The 15,325-nt window shown below is 42.6% G+C and overlaps 2 protein-coding genes across 2 annotated transcripts; both read right to left on the bottom strand.

Annotated features, from left to right (window-relative positions):
• Positions 1 to 224: 224 nt before the first annotated feature.
• On the bottom strand, positions 225 to 5,497 carry LOC131933923 (phospholipase A and acyltransferase 4-like). The gene is made up of 5 exons (XM_059290410.1): positions 5,472 to 5,497; positions 5,339 to 5,406; positions 2,377 to 2,461; positions 1,383 to 1,512; positions 225 to 320 (listed from the first exon to the last, which is right to left on the bottom strand). The coding sequence occupies exons 1-5, from the start codon at positions 5,495 to 5,497 to the stop codon at positions 225 to 227; spliced, it is 405 nt and encodes a 134-aa protein (XP_059146393.1).
• Positions 5,498 to 7,483: 1,986 nt separating this feature from the next.
• On the bottom strand, positions 7,484 to 14,970 carry LOC131933924 (phospholipase A and acyltransferase 4-like). The gene is made up of 6 exons (XM_059290411.1): positions 14,820 to 14,970; positions 12,368 to 12,506; positions 11,610 to 11,739; positions 11,085 to 11,174; positions 9,153 to 9,242; positions 7,484 to 7,591 (listed from the first exon to the last, which is right to left on the bottom strand). The coding sequence occupies exons 1-6, from the start codon at positions 14,965 to 14,967 to the stop codon at positions 7,511 to 7,513; spliced, it is 678 nt and encodes a 225-aa protein (XP_059146394.1). The 5' UTR covers positions 14,968 to 14,970; the 3' UTR covers positions 7,484 to 7,510.
• Between the last annotated feature and the right edge of the window lie 355 nt (positions 14,971 to 15,325).

The following is a 15,325-nucleotide window of genomic DNA, read 5'->3' on the forward strand; positions in this document are numbered from 1 at the left end:
TAAACTTAACCCATTACAACACTACTAAACTTAACCCATTACAACACTACTAAACTTAACCCATTACAACACTACTAAACTTAACCCATTACAACACTACTAACTTAACCCATTACAACACTACTAAACTTAACCCATTACAACACTACTAAACTTAACCCATTACAACAATACTAAACTTAACCCATTACAACATTACTAAACTTAACCCATTATATCAATATTCAACTTACCGTCGGGTTTCCTCGTTGTGCCAGCTCCACCAGATTGTCTCTGATCTTACCAGCGTAGCTACTGACGGTGTGTTTCACTCTCTCGACCTGCATCAACAACATCAACAACATCAAAAACATCAACAACAACAATCTACATCAACACCATCAACTACATCAACAACATCAACAACGTCAACATCAACAACATCAACAACATCAAAAACATCAACAACATCAACAACAACATCAAAAACATCAAAAACATCAACAACATCAACAACATCAACAACATCAACAACATCAACAACGTCAACATCAACAACATCAACAACATCAAAAACATCAACAACAACAATCTACATCAACACCATCAACTACATCAACAACATCAACAACGTCAACAACGTCAACATCAACAACATCAACAACATCAACTACATCAACTACATGAACATCAACTACATCAACAACATCAACTACATCAACAACATCAACAACATCAACAACATCAACAACGTCAACATCAAAAACATCAACAACATCAACAACAACATCAAAAACATCAAAAACATCAAACAACATCAACAACATCAACAACATCAACAACATCAACAACATCGACAACGTCAACATCAACAGCATCAACAACATCAACAACGTCAACATCAACAACATCAACAACATCAACTACATCAACTACATGAACATCAACTACATCAACAACATCAACTACATCAACAACATCAACAACATCAACAACATCAACAACGTCAACATCAAAAACATCAACAACATCAACAACAACATCAAAAACATCAAAAACATCAACAACATCAACAACATCAACAACATCAACAACATCAACAACATCAACAACGTCAACATCAACAGCATCAACAACATCAACAACGTCAACATCAACAACATCAACAACATCAACTACATCAACTACATGAACATCAACTACATCAACAACATCAACTACATCAACAACATCAACAACATCAACTACATCAACAACATCAACTACATCAACAACATCAACAACATCAACAACATCTTACACTTTAAAAAATTTGTCAGTGTCGGCAGTTTGTCCCTGTCGGTGTAGTCTATGAAATTTATAAGTATAAAATCTAATGCTCACAAACACAGCTGTCTGCCCACCTGTATGCTTCTTGCCTTCCCATACCTGCACCAGGTAGCGAAATGCTCGCAGTTAGCACACACCACATCGTAGCCCGTAGCACCAAGTTTGCTAGTCGCGTTCATTAAAATCTCCCCAGCAGGCAGATGACTGTGATGCGATAAACAGGAGTGGGCAGTCAATAGAAAGGAGCAGTCAATAGAAAGTGGGACATTGATAACCCACCTGTTCAGTACATTGGAGCTGGAGATTCCTCGATAGTTTTACCAGATAGGTGTGTTGTCATAGACATCAATGTGTTTTCTACACAACTCCATCCTCCCCCCCCCCACCCACCGCCGCCATCCTCACACCCCTATCACCTACAACTTGAAACCACACACCTACGCCTCCTTAACTCCATAACCCACACTTTTATACCCCACACCACCTCGTCCACCTCGTCATCTTCACCTACCACGCTTCTATCCCTCGCACACCGATCCCCAAAATCTCGAACCCCACACTTCCACCCCTAAAACTAACCCTTACCTCTATACCCCACACTTCCATAATACACTTCTCCCTACGCCTCGCCTCTCCCCCCATCTTCATCTACCACACTTCCAACTAAAACCTTTCAACGCACACCTCCCACCCCACACCTCCCCCTTCCCGCACACCTTCCCCCACCACCTTCCCCCCACCCTTCTCACCCACACCTTTTACCCCACACTTTCCACCCACACTTCTCACCCACACTTTCACCCCACCCTTCTCACCCACACTTTCCACCCCACACCTTTTACCCACACTTTCCCACCCCACCCTTCTCACCCCACACTTTCCACCCTACACCTTTTACCCCACACTTTCAACCCCACACATTTTACCCCACTTTCCACCCCACATCTCCTACCCACACCTCTACCCCACACCCTCCCACCCCACACTTTCCAACCCTTACCTTTCACCCCACACCTTCCACCCCACACCTCCCACCCCATACCTCCCACCCCCACACCCTTATCTCACCTGTACTCATTATCCAGTATATTGTTGATCACAACTGGACTCGAACCCGCGACCTCCCAGAACTCATCAACCTGACCGTGGCTTGCTCAGCGTCAATATTTGCTCGCTCTCCAGCAAAGTGAATTATCTTCCCGTTACCTGTAGGAACATTCACATACATGTAAGACTGAGGGGAAATATTGACCTGTGAACAGACACCCTAACCTACCTACAAACACCTAACCTACACACACACACCCACTCTACCTACACAACCCAACCTACCTACACACAACCCCAACCTACCTACACACACCCAAACCTTACCTATACATCACATAAACCAGACCTACACACTACCCCAACCTACTTACACACACCAAACCTACCTACACACTCACACCCAACCTACCTACACACACCCAACATACCTACACACACCCAGCGTAACTACACACACCCCAACCTACCTACACACACACCTCCAACCTACCTACACACACCCCTACCTACCTACACACACCCCAACCTACCTACACACACACACACCACCTAACTACACACACCCCAACCTGCTTATACACACACCCAACCTACCTACCACAACAGACTCACCCAACCTAACTACACACACCCCAACCTACCTACACACACACACCCCCCAACCTACCTACACACACACCCCAACCTACCTACACACACATACCCCAACTACCTACACACAACACCCCAACCTACCTACACACACCCTAGTCTACCTACACACACCCCAACCTACCTACACACACCCCAGTCTACCTACATCACACCCCAACCTACCTACACCACCACCCCAGTCTACCTACACACACCCAACCTACCTACACACACCCCAGTCTACCTACACACACCCCAACCTACCTACACACACCCCAGTCTACCTACACACACCCCAACCTACTACACACACCCCAGTCTACCTACACACACCCCAACCTACCTACACACACCCCAGTCTACCTACACACACCCCAACCTACCTACACACACCCCAGTCTACCTACACACACCCCAACCTACCTACACACACCCCAGTCTACCTACATACACCCCAACCTATCCTACACACACCCAACCTACCTACACACACCCCAACCTACCTCACACACCCCAGTCTACCTACATACACCCCAACCTACCTACACACACCCAACCTACCTACACCACCCCAACCTACCTACACACACCCCAGCTCCTACTACACACCCAACCTACCTACACACAACCCAACCTACCTACACACACTCCAACCTACCTACACACCACCCCAACCTACCCGAATACATTTCTTCCAATATACCAGCACATACAACGTCCAACCTACCTACATACCAATCTACCAGTAAATACACCCCACACAAACCCCACACACACTACCTGCAAACACAGCCCAGTGTGAGTACCCCCACACCTCCCCCCACACACCCACCTGCAAACACAGCCCACTGTGATTACCCCCACACCTCCCCCTCACACCTACCTGCAAACACAGCCCAGTGTGAGTACCCCACACCTCCCCCACACACACTACCTGCAAACATAGCCCAGTGTGAGTACCCCCCACACCTCCCCCCTCACACCTACCTGCAAACACAGCCCACTGTGATTACCCCCACACCTCCCCCCTCACACCTACCTGCAAACACAGCCCAGTGTGAGTACCCCCACACCTCCCCCCACACACACTACCTGCAAACACCGCCCAGTGTGAGTACCCCCCCCACACACCTACCTGCAAACACCGCCCAGTGTGAGTACCCCCCACACACCTACCTGCAAACACCGCCCAGTGTGAGTACCCCCCACACTTCCCCCACACACACACTACCTGCAAACACCGCCCAGTGTGAGTACCCCCCACACACCTACCTGCAAACACCGCCCAGTGTGAGTACCCCCCCCCCCCACACACCTACCTGCAAACACCGCCCCCCACACACCTACCTGCAAACACCGCCCAGTGTGAGTACCCCCACACACCTACCTGCAAACACCGCCCAGTGTGAGTAACCCCCCCACACACCTACCTGCAAACACTGCCCAGTGTGAGTACCCCCCACACCTCCCCCACACACACTACCTGCAAACATAGCCCAGTGTGAGTACCCCCACACCTCCCCCCTCACACCTACCTGCAAACACACGCCCAGTGTGAGTACCCCCACACCTCCCCCCTCACACCTACCTGCAAACACAGCCCACTGTGATTACCCCCACACCTCCCCCCTCACACCTACCTGCAAACACAGCCCACTGTGATTACCCCCCACACCTCCCCCCTCACACCTACCTGCAAACACAGCCCAGTGTGAGTACCCCCACACACACTACCTGAAAACACCGCCCAGTGTGAGTACCCCCCCCCACACACCTACCTGCAAACACCGCCCAGTGTGAGTACCCCCCCACACTTCCCCCACACACCTACCTGCAAACACCGCCCAGTGTGAGTACCCCCACACACCTACCTGCAAAACACCGCCCAGTGTGAGTACCCCCCACACACCTACCTGCAAACACCGCCCAGTGTGAGTACCACCCACACACCTACCTGCAAACACCGCCCAGTGTGAGTACCCCCACACACCTACCTGCAAACACTGCCCAGTGTGAGTACCCCCACACCTCCCCCCCCACACACACTACCTGCAAACACCGCCCAGTGTGAGTACCCCCCCCCACACACCTACCTGCAAACACCGCCCAGTGTGAGTACCCCCCACACTTCCCCCACACACCTACCTGCAAACACCGCCCAGTGTGAGTACCCCCACACACCTACCTGCAAACACCGCCCAGTGTGAGTACCCCCCACACACCTACCTGCAAACACCGCCCAGTGTGAGTACCCCCCACACACCTACCTGCAAACACCGCCCAGTGTGAGTACCCCCACACACCTACCTGCAAACACCGCCCAGTGTGAGTACCCCCACACACCTACCTGCAAACACTGCCCAGTGTGAGTACACCCCCCTCTGAAACTCCAACAAGTCGCCGACCCTTGGCCTTCTGAACAACAGCCTCGTTCTGTTTCCTTATGCTTTTCTTTTCAGCGTCTTTGTCATGTCCATGACCTTGACTCAATCCCCTTTGACCCCATGCCGCCATTTTCGGGCACCTAAAACAAATTTCTATTTATCTGCTCTAGTTATGCTGAAGAAATGTTTTTTGTTATCGTTTTAAAAAATTAATTTTAATTAACACGTAATACTTGTAGTGCTGAAGTAATGTAGTGTTTGTTACAGTTTAAAAAAATATCTTCACTTCCACGTCAAACGAGTAGCAATACAAAACTTATTTTAAATATCTACATCATTTAGTTGAATTTATTATGTAGTTATTATCACACACAATTTTAGTTAAGAAAAATCAAACTTATATAATAATAGGAAATAACCAATCCTAAACTCCGTTAATTAATTATTGTAAATACAATCAGTGTTACAATACCTAAATCGAAATGCATTTTTAATTTAAATAAATCCCATCCAGTGTAAAAAAAAATCTAAAGGTGTGTTTACTTGCAGAGTACAGCTCTATTTAGTTTTAAGTATGGGTGAGTACAGTAGGCCTACAGTATTAGATATATAGATGACTATGGCTAATTAAAAATAGTGGGTTGAAAAATTGATACTGCCATGAAACTTTACAAAGCAGCGCGAACTAACTTCTCGAGATTCGAACCTCACCCTTACAACAGCTTATCATGGGCTTTCCAGATCAGATAAATTCTCGAGATACGAACCTCACCCTTACATACAACAGCTTATCATGAGCTTTACGGATTACAAGGTAACAGCATTAAAATATATTTTCTTTCTACATTATGTGAGTTTTGTTTCGTTGCCGATTCCTTTAAAAATCATTAACAGCTGACTTCCGTTTTTTATCGTGCCAATTCTTGTTTGAAAACGTGCAGCTATAAATAGGATGTCCTCGTCTTGAACGAGTCAAATTTCTTCTGTTATAAATCGTTACAAATCAAAATTATGTTGCTATAAATCGTTTCAAGTCAAATTTAAGGTGCTATAAATCGTTACACGACAAATTTCTGTTTTTTTTTAAAAATAGTCACGGCAAATTTTGTTGCTATCAATCGGGAATTTCTGTGATCGTTAACTGGGTCAAAAACTATCATAAATATGGTGTTGGGGGTTTTCCCTTTCAATCGCTGATAGCTCTAGGCAGTAGCGTACAGTGTTTCTTCCAGACTTTTTTCTCCGGGGGGGCACTTGAAATTTTCGGGGGGGCGGTAGACTTTCTTCGGGGGGGGGGGGGGGGGCGGACACTGTTAAAAGTATATATTTTCTATATAAATTATATAAATTTCATTTCGTTCGGGGGGGGCGGTAAAATTTTTTCGGGGGGGGGCTTCAATCCCCTACGAGTAAGACGTCATTTATGGATGACCCCTTACATGTACTGCTGAGGAAGACAGCATCTTAACAGTGATCAGAGTTACTTTAAGCCCCCCCCCCCCCCCACCCCAGAACGAAAAAGAATTTATATAGAAAATAAAATTGCACCATCCCATTCCCCCCCCTGAAAAAGTCTGAAAGAAACACTGACAATGCCACTAACCCAACCAGCGGTACCGCTGTAAATAATACAACTCAACGAGACACTATATCGCCTGGGCTTTGATCCTAGAGTCGGCCTATGTCAACAGGAAGTGTAGAGAGCAAGATTGACAATCCTAGAGCTCGGATTCGTCCCTGAGTCCACCCAGCTGTGATGAGTACCCAGCTGATTTTAGGAATAGTAAACTCGGATGTTCTTAGAACTGACCATCTCTCCAACAATGTGCCGAGATCACAGAATTGAGAAACAAATGAACTTTTGTCTGTCCTATGTGATCGCCAGGTCTGAATTTTTTTTCAACAATACACACACAAACACACTCACACATAAACAAACTCACGCACAAACTCACTCACGCACAAACACACGCATAAACACACTCATACACAAACACACGCTGATAAGCTCCAATGACAACAAACATCAATACATGTATAACTCATTCTAATTTTTACATCAACAAATTAAAAAAAAACACAAGCTTCAGAGCTAGAGATTCAGCTATGTTTACTTCTTTTGATTTCAGTCATGTTTACTTCTTGTAACGACGAGTGTGTTTGTTTCCCACCCGCCTCGGTTGTCCTTCCTCGGTCTTTTGTTGGACCTTCTTCAGCTACAAACAACAAATGTTCTAAAATTGAATTGGATGTTACCAATACAGCAATACAAACATCACGTGACATAAAATTGTGTTTTTATATATATATATATATATATATATATATATATATATATATATATATATATATATATATATATATATATATATATATATATATATATAAGGTGTGTGTTGGAACACATGTCGAAGATGACACAATTTTGGGATGATCTAAATGTGTAAAAGGGGGTGTGTGGGGGGGGGGGGATGTTATTAATGAATGATATCAGCCTACAGGGTGGAATAATCTGACAAAAGTTAACATCTGTGGCAGAACTTAGAGTTGTGATGAGAAAAATACAAAACGTTTTGCTTGACCATGCAAAGTGCAGGCGATTCAATTATTTTCTGATGGAAATAAAATGTAACAATAGTTTATATAGCGCAGTATTTATATTTATAAATGTTTAGGCTATGTTAGCTGTGAATTGAAACAAAGGTAGCACCCATCTACACATCACGTTATCTTTTATATATATAACTAGCCGTCCCGGCCAGGCCCTGCTCTGGCTTCTGTGAAAAACCTTTCTGTTAAAGACCATTACCTGTGTGTTTAGTAATCATCATAAACCCGGCATTGCCCACCCAAATCACAACCAACCAAAACCAAAACAACAAAACGCAAACATAACGCTAACACAATTACAAATACAAACGAAAACAAAAACCTAACAACAAACACAACCACAAACACCAATACAAACACAAAGAAAAAACAAACAAAAAAGCAAACGAAAACAAAAACCTAACAACAAACCCAACCACAAACACCAATACCAACACAAAAAAAACAACGAAAAAGCAAACGAAAACAAACCAAATCCAAACGCAAAACCAGCCAAAAACACAAATACAAACCCAAAGAAAAAAACACAAAAAAAAACGAAAAAAGAAAGAACAAAAACGAACCAAATCAAAACGCAACCACTAACGCAAACCCACCTAAACACAAAGAAAACACTAACGCGAACATACTGATAGTGTTTTAAAGCAAATATTTTCAGTGGCAGCGTTAGTACTGTCGAATGCACAAATTATGAATTACTGAAAAGTAGAAAATAAAACAACTAAATAGCGGCATATGATATGCCGCGGGTCGGCTCGTATATATAATTCTTTTCATGGAGACCATTGAAAACACCACGCAATTTATCCACCATCCTCATCCCCCACCTGGGGTAGGGCGGGATAGGGTAGTGTTGAATTCAGAAATTATGAACTGCAGATAAGCAGAAAATAAAACAACTAGATGGCGGCGTATGCTACGTCGCGGGTCAGCTCGTTATTCTATAATTGTGAATAAATTTAAAAAACAACAGTGTCACATGTCAAGTAAGCTTACAGATACATTTTCTCACCTGTTTTATTCAGATTATGTCTACTGTCACAGGTACATTTTCTCACCTGTTTTATTCAGATTATGTCTACTGTCACAGGTACCTTTTCTCACCTGTTTTATTTAGATTATGTCTACGGTCACCCGACAGGTAAATATACAGGTACATTTTCTCACCTCCTCGTCCAGGTTCTGTCTATAGAAGAAATCTCCCAACAGATAGAGATTGCGACAGTGAGCCATCAAAAGCTTGGCTATATCCCGATCCTAAAATACATTGTTTTTGTTGTGAGAAGCCTTTTATAAAGTGAGGGATCCATTCATATCGTGACACGTCATCATTCGCGTCAGATTTATGAGATTGTTTCACACACAAGCACGATGTCACCCCATCACAATCTCATACGTTCACGCAATCAAACTGTCACACAAGCAAGCTGCTATACAATCACATTGCCACACAATCATGCTGCTATACAATCAAACTGGCACACAATCATGCTGCTATATAATCAAACTGCCACACAAGCAAGCTGCTATACAATCACATTGCCACACAATCATGCTTCTATACAATCAAACTGTCACACAATCATGCTGCTATACAATCAAACAGTCACACAATCATGCTTATACAATCAAACTATCACACAATCATGTTGCTATACAATCAAACTGTCACACAATCATGCTGCTAAACAATCAAACAGTCACACAATCATGTTGCTATACAATTAAACTGTCACACAATCATGCTGCTATACAATCAAACAGTCACACAATCATGCTGTTATACAATCAAACACTCGCACAATCATGCTGCTATACAATCAAACTGTCACACAATCATGCTGCTATACAATCAAACTGTGACACAATCATGCTGCGATACAATTAAAATGTCACACAATCATGCTGCTATACAATCAAACTGTCACAAAATCACGCTGTTATACAATCAAACTATCGCACAATCGTGCTGTAGATATGTGAAGGTTTATATACAATCATGCTGTTATGATATGATTGACTCACACAATCATGCTGTCATGCAATCAGGTTATCACCCAATCATACTGTGTCATACAATGTAATTCTTACACAATCACCACGTCACATAATTCAAGCTAAAACACGTCATTGTGAGGTAACACGTCATACTTCCTCACAATTGTTTCACAATTACTATGTCACGTACTATTCACTATTATACACAATTCGATGTATTATGCACATGCTGATGTAATATACATATGCTGATGTAATATACACATCCTTATATATTACACATGCCGATTGGCTATCAACATTCCAATATCCTCATATTTAATTAATAATTAATTAATATCACCCACATTAAATTATATGAAATATAATATTAATCACATCATGTATTACTCAACCCTAATCTTTCATCCACATTATGATCTATTATCCACATTATGATCTATTATCCACATTATGATCTATTATCCACATTATGATCTATTATCCACATTATGATCTATTATCCACATTATGATCTATTATCCACATTATGATCTATTATCCACATTATGATCTATTATCCACATTATGATCGATTATCCACATTATGATCTATTATCCACATTATGATCTATTATCCACATTATAATGCTATGTCCAGATCATGTCGCAGTGAACACATCCTTATGTGTTATCCATATCGTAATGAAAAATATTAAATTCATCTTTATGTGGTATCCATATCCTAATGGCTTCACCATATCCTGAATGATAATCTATATCCTCTATGATAATCTGTATCCCGATTGATAAACTATATCCTGATTGGTAATCTATATCCTGATTGGTAATCTATATCCTGATTGATAAACTATATCCTGATTGGTAATCTATATCCTGATTGATAATCTATATCCTGATTGATAAACTATATCCTGATTGGTAATCTATATCCTGATTGATAATCTATATCCTGATTGAAAATCTATATCCTGATTGATAATCTATATCCTGAATGATAATCTATATCCTGATTAAAAAATCTATATCCTGATTGATACTCTTCACCCTGAAGTATCATCCACCTGATGATTACTATCCAAGTCTAACACGAAGACTCACCTTTTGTGTGGACTCCGTTTGCACTCTCTGGTCCAGAGTCTTTTGGGCTTGGGTTGTCATAGTAACCATCGCTTCTCGCACGGCTTCAACCTGATTGGCAGAAATATTTTAAAAATTTAAAACTTTTTTAGGCATGGGTACCTTTAGACATGGACATTTTCGGACATATGAAGCATTGTAGATAGGGACATCTTAGGGACAATTTGATTTTGGAATTTTTAGAAACGAGAGAATTCACTGATGGAGATTTTTTAAATATTAGACAAGGATATTGTGAGTCATCTTTTTAGTTTTGTTCAGTACAGTTTTTTTTGGCCATTTTTTTTTTTTTTAACTTTTCATTTAAAAAAAAATTTAGCAATAGATTTTTTTTCTTACATAGAAAAATTAAATTCTGCAGAATTTAGATGTATTGCATTTTTTATTAAAAACTCATGAAAAGTAGCAGTTATTAATTTTTTTTTATTTAACCTAACCATAAATGAAAGAATGAGCAGCATATCTAAAATACACGACGCTAGTTACCTGTATGCTTCTTGCCGTTCCATACCTGCACCAGGTAGCGAAATGCTCGCAGTTAGCAAACACAGGATTGTAGCCTGTAGCACCAAGTTTGCTAGTAGCGTTCTCTAGAATCACCTCTGTCGGTAGACTTCTGTGTTCGTGTTAAATATGTTAAATTAACTATATTTTATTCTTTTATTTTTTTGTACACAGCGAGTAGAGTACAGGAGATAAACATAATCTCAGGACATCCACATCAACACACGAAAGTACCTATAACACATTAGCTATCTACATCAACAAACGAAAGTATCTACTACACATTAGCTATCTACATCAACACACGAAAGTACCTACTACACATTAGCTATCTACATCAACAAACGAAAGTATCTACTACACATTAGCTACATCAACACACGAAAGTATCTACTACACATTAGCTATCTACATCAACACCTAAACAATAACACACGCATCTGCATTATAACCTAAAAACACCATCTATATCATACACTTTAACATTCCGTATGGCACCTAAACAACCGAACAACCCAGATCGGAGATATACACCTTCACAACAAAACACATGCATATCACACCTAAACAACATCATCCATCCACATCACACCTAAACAACATCATCCATCCACATCCATCACACACCTAAACAGTATCATCCATCCACATCAAACACCTAAACAACACCAGCATACCCATCCACACCACACACCTTCAGTTGTCTTGATACACAAAACCTTACACACAAACAAACGTACTTTAATTCGTGGTCCAATATGTTATTGACAAAACCTGGACTCGAACCTGCGACCTTCCACAATTCATCACTCTGGATCATGGCATTATTGTAGTTGAATTTATCTTCACCCCCGGTGAAGTGAATGACCTTACCGTCACCTGGATGTAAAGGTTGAACAAAGAGTGTACAGCGGAGATTTCCGTAAAGTTAAAAATAGAGTTTGGGATTTGTGGTAAGGCCACATTTTTTAAACCCATCACAGCTTATGTTAATGAGTATACACGTTAATTATGGATGGGGGGGGGACATATATATTAATATCTTTAACTATATGCTAGAGTTTGGTCATGAACATATCCCTGAAAACTACAGGTAAATATGGTAGGCACAGCTGAGTTAATAACAAAAATGCGTGCGTTTAAACACACTACAATAAACACTTCAAAGTGGCACAGTGTTTACAAGTGAGAAAGTGTATTCACAATACCTACATGTGTAGCAACTACATGTACAGTACTGACCTGTACACCATCTACCTGTACACCATTTACCTGTACACCATTTACCTGTTCAACTTCTACCTGTACACCACCTACCTGTACACCATCCACATGTACACCATCCACATGTACACCATCTCCCTGTACATATCTACCTGTACACCATCTAACTGTACACCATTTACCTGTACACCATCTACCTGTACAGCATCTACGTGTACACTATCTACCTGTACACCATCTACATGTTCACCACCTACTTGTACACTACCTACCAGTACACCACCTACCTGTACACCATATATCTGTACACCATCTACGTGTACACCATATACAATAAACCACCTTCCTGTACAACATTTACCTTTACACCATCTATCTTTACACCATCTACCTATACACCATCTACATGTACAACATTTACGTGTACACCATCTACCTGTACACCATATATCTGTACACCACCTACCTCTACACCACCTACCTGTACACCATATATATGTACACCACCTACCTCTACACCATATACCTGTACACCATCTACCTGTACACCACCTACCTGTACACCACCTACCTGTACACTATTTACCTGTACACCATCTACATGTACACCACTTACATGTACACTATCTACCTGTACACCATCTACATGTACACCATCTACATGTACACCACCAACATGTACACTATCTACATGTACACCACCTACATGTACACCATCTACCTGTACACCATATATCTGTACACTATCTACCTGTACACCACCTACCTGTACACCATCTACCTGTACACCACCTACCTCTACACCATCTACCTGTACACCACCTACCTGTACACCACCTACCTGTACACCATCTTCCTGTACACCACCTACCTGTACACCACCTACCTGTACACCACTTACCTGTGTATACAGCCCAGTGTGAGTACACCACCTACATGTACACTGCCTACCTGTACACCACCTACCTGTACACCACCTACATCTACACCATCTACCTGTACACTATGTACCTGTACACCACCTACCTGTACACCATCTACTTGTACACCACCTACCTGTACACCACCTACCTGTACACCACCTACCTGTGTATACAGCCCAGTGTGAGTACACCACCTACCTGTACACCATCTACCTGTACACCACCTACATGTACATCACCTACCAGTACATTATCTACCTGTACACCATCTACCTGTACACCACCTACCTGTACACCACCTACCTGTACACCATCTACTTGTACACCACCTACCTGTACACCACCTACCTGTACACCACCTACCTGTGTATACAGCCCAGTGTGAGTACACCACCTACCTGTACACCATCTACCTGTACACCACCTACATGTACATCACCTACCAGTACATTATCTACCTGTACACCACCTACCTGTACACCACCTACCTGTACACCACCTACCTGTACACCACCTACCTGTACACCACCTACCTGTACACCATCTTCCTGTACACCACCTACCTGTACACCATCTTCCTGTACACCACCTACCTGTACACCACCTACCTGTACACCACCTACCTGTACACTATACACTATCTACCTGTACACCACCTACCTGTACACCATATATATGTACACCACCTACCTGTACACCACCTACCTGTACACCACCTACCTGTACACCACCTACCTGTACACCACCTACCTGTACACCACCTACCTGTACACCACCTACCTGTACACCACCTACCTGTACACTACCTACCTGTACACCACCTACCTGTACACCATCTACCTGTACACCACCTACCTGTACACCACCTACCTGTGTATACAGCCGAGTGTGAGTACACCACCTACCTGTACACCACCTACCTGTGTATACAGCCCAGTGTGAGTACACCACCTACCTGTACATTACCTACCTGTACACCACCTACCTGTACACCACCTACCTGTACACCATCTACCTGTACACCACCTACCTGTACACCACCTACCTGTGTATACAGCCCAGTGTGAGTACACCCCTCTCTTAAACTCCAGCAGATCTCCAGGCTTTGCGTGTTCCAGAATGGATGTGCTCAGCCCTCGCTGGACAACTGGCACGGCAGGCACCGTGACATGGATGGACTTGACCTTACTCATGAGAGTAGCATACATGGTACCTAGCATCATATTGCATGATACTTTACTTACTTTATATTTCATACTCGTCATAACTTACAAAAATTACTCATAGTGAGCTGGATTTTTTTTTGTTTACATTGCGCATGTATGTGTGTGTGTGAGTGAATGAGTTTGAGAGGGAAAAAGAAACAATTTCCATGTATACAAATATACAAACATATTATATCCCATCAGTGGCGTAGCGAGGTCGGGTGTCACCCGGTGCGGCACTTAATTGTGTCACCCCCCAGAGGTGTAGCGATCCTTCCCGGGGACCAGAGGCGTAGCAACCCTTCCCGGCGCCCGGGGACAAACTTTCGATTTGCACTCCCCTCGA

This window comes from Physella acuta, unplaced genomic scaffold, assembly GCF_028476545.2.
Source record: "Physella acuta isolate Inbredline_101_S28 unplaced genomic scaffold, ASM2847654v3 ptg002680l, whole genome shotgun sequence".
NCBI classification, from domain to species: domain Eukaryota; kingdom Metazoa; phylum Mollusca; class Gastropoda; family Physidae; genus Physella; species Physella acuta.

Bases quoted from the DNA above. Each gene is read 5' to 3' on its own strand.
- LOC131933924 (XM_059290411.1), bottom strand. From the start codon at position 14,967: ATGAGTAAGGTCAAGTCCATCCATGTCACGGTGCCTGCCGTGCCAGTT. The intron at 11,740-12,367 runs GTACGTTTGTTT...ACACGAACACAG, and splicing joins ATATTGGACCACGAATTAAA to AAGTCTACCGACAGAGGTGA. The intron at 11,175-11,609 runs GTAACTAGCGTC...TCTGCCAATCAG, and splicing joins GAACGGCAAGAAGCATACAG to GTTGAAGCCGTGCGAGAAGC.
- LOC131933923 (XM_059290410.1), bottom strand. From the start codon at position 5,497: ATGGGGTCAAAGGGGATTGAGTCAAG. The intron at 2,462-5,338 runs GTAGGTGTGTGG...ATTGACGCTGAG, and splicing joins ACACTGGGCAGTGTTTGCAG to CAAGCCACGGTCAGGTTGAT. The intron at 1,513-2,376 runs GTGAGATAAGGG...ATCGCATCACAG, and splicing joins ATACTGGATAATGAGTACAG to TCATCTGCCTGCTGGGGAGA.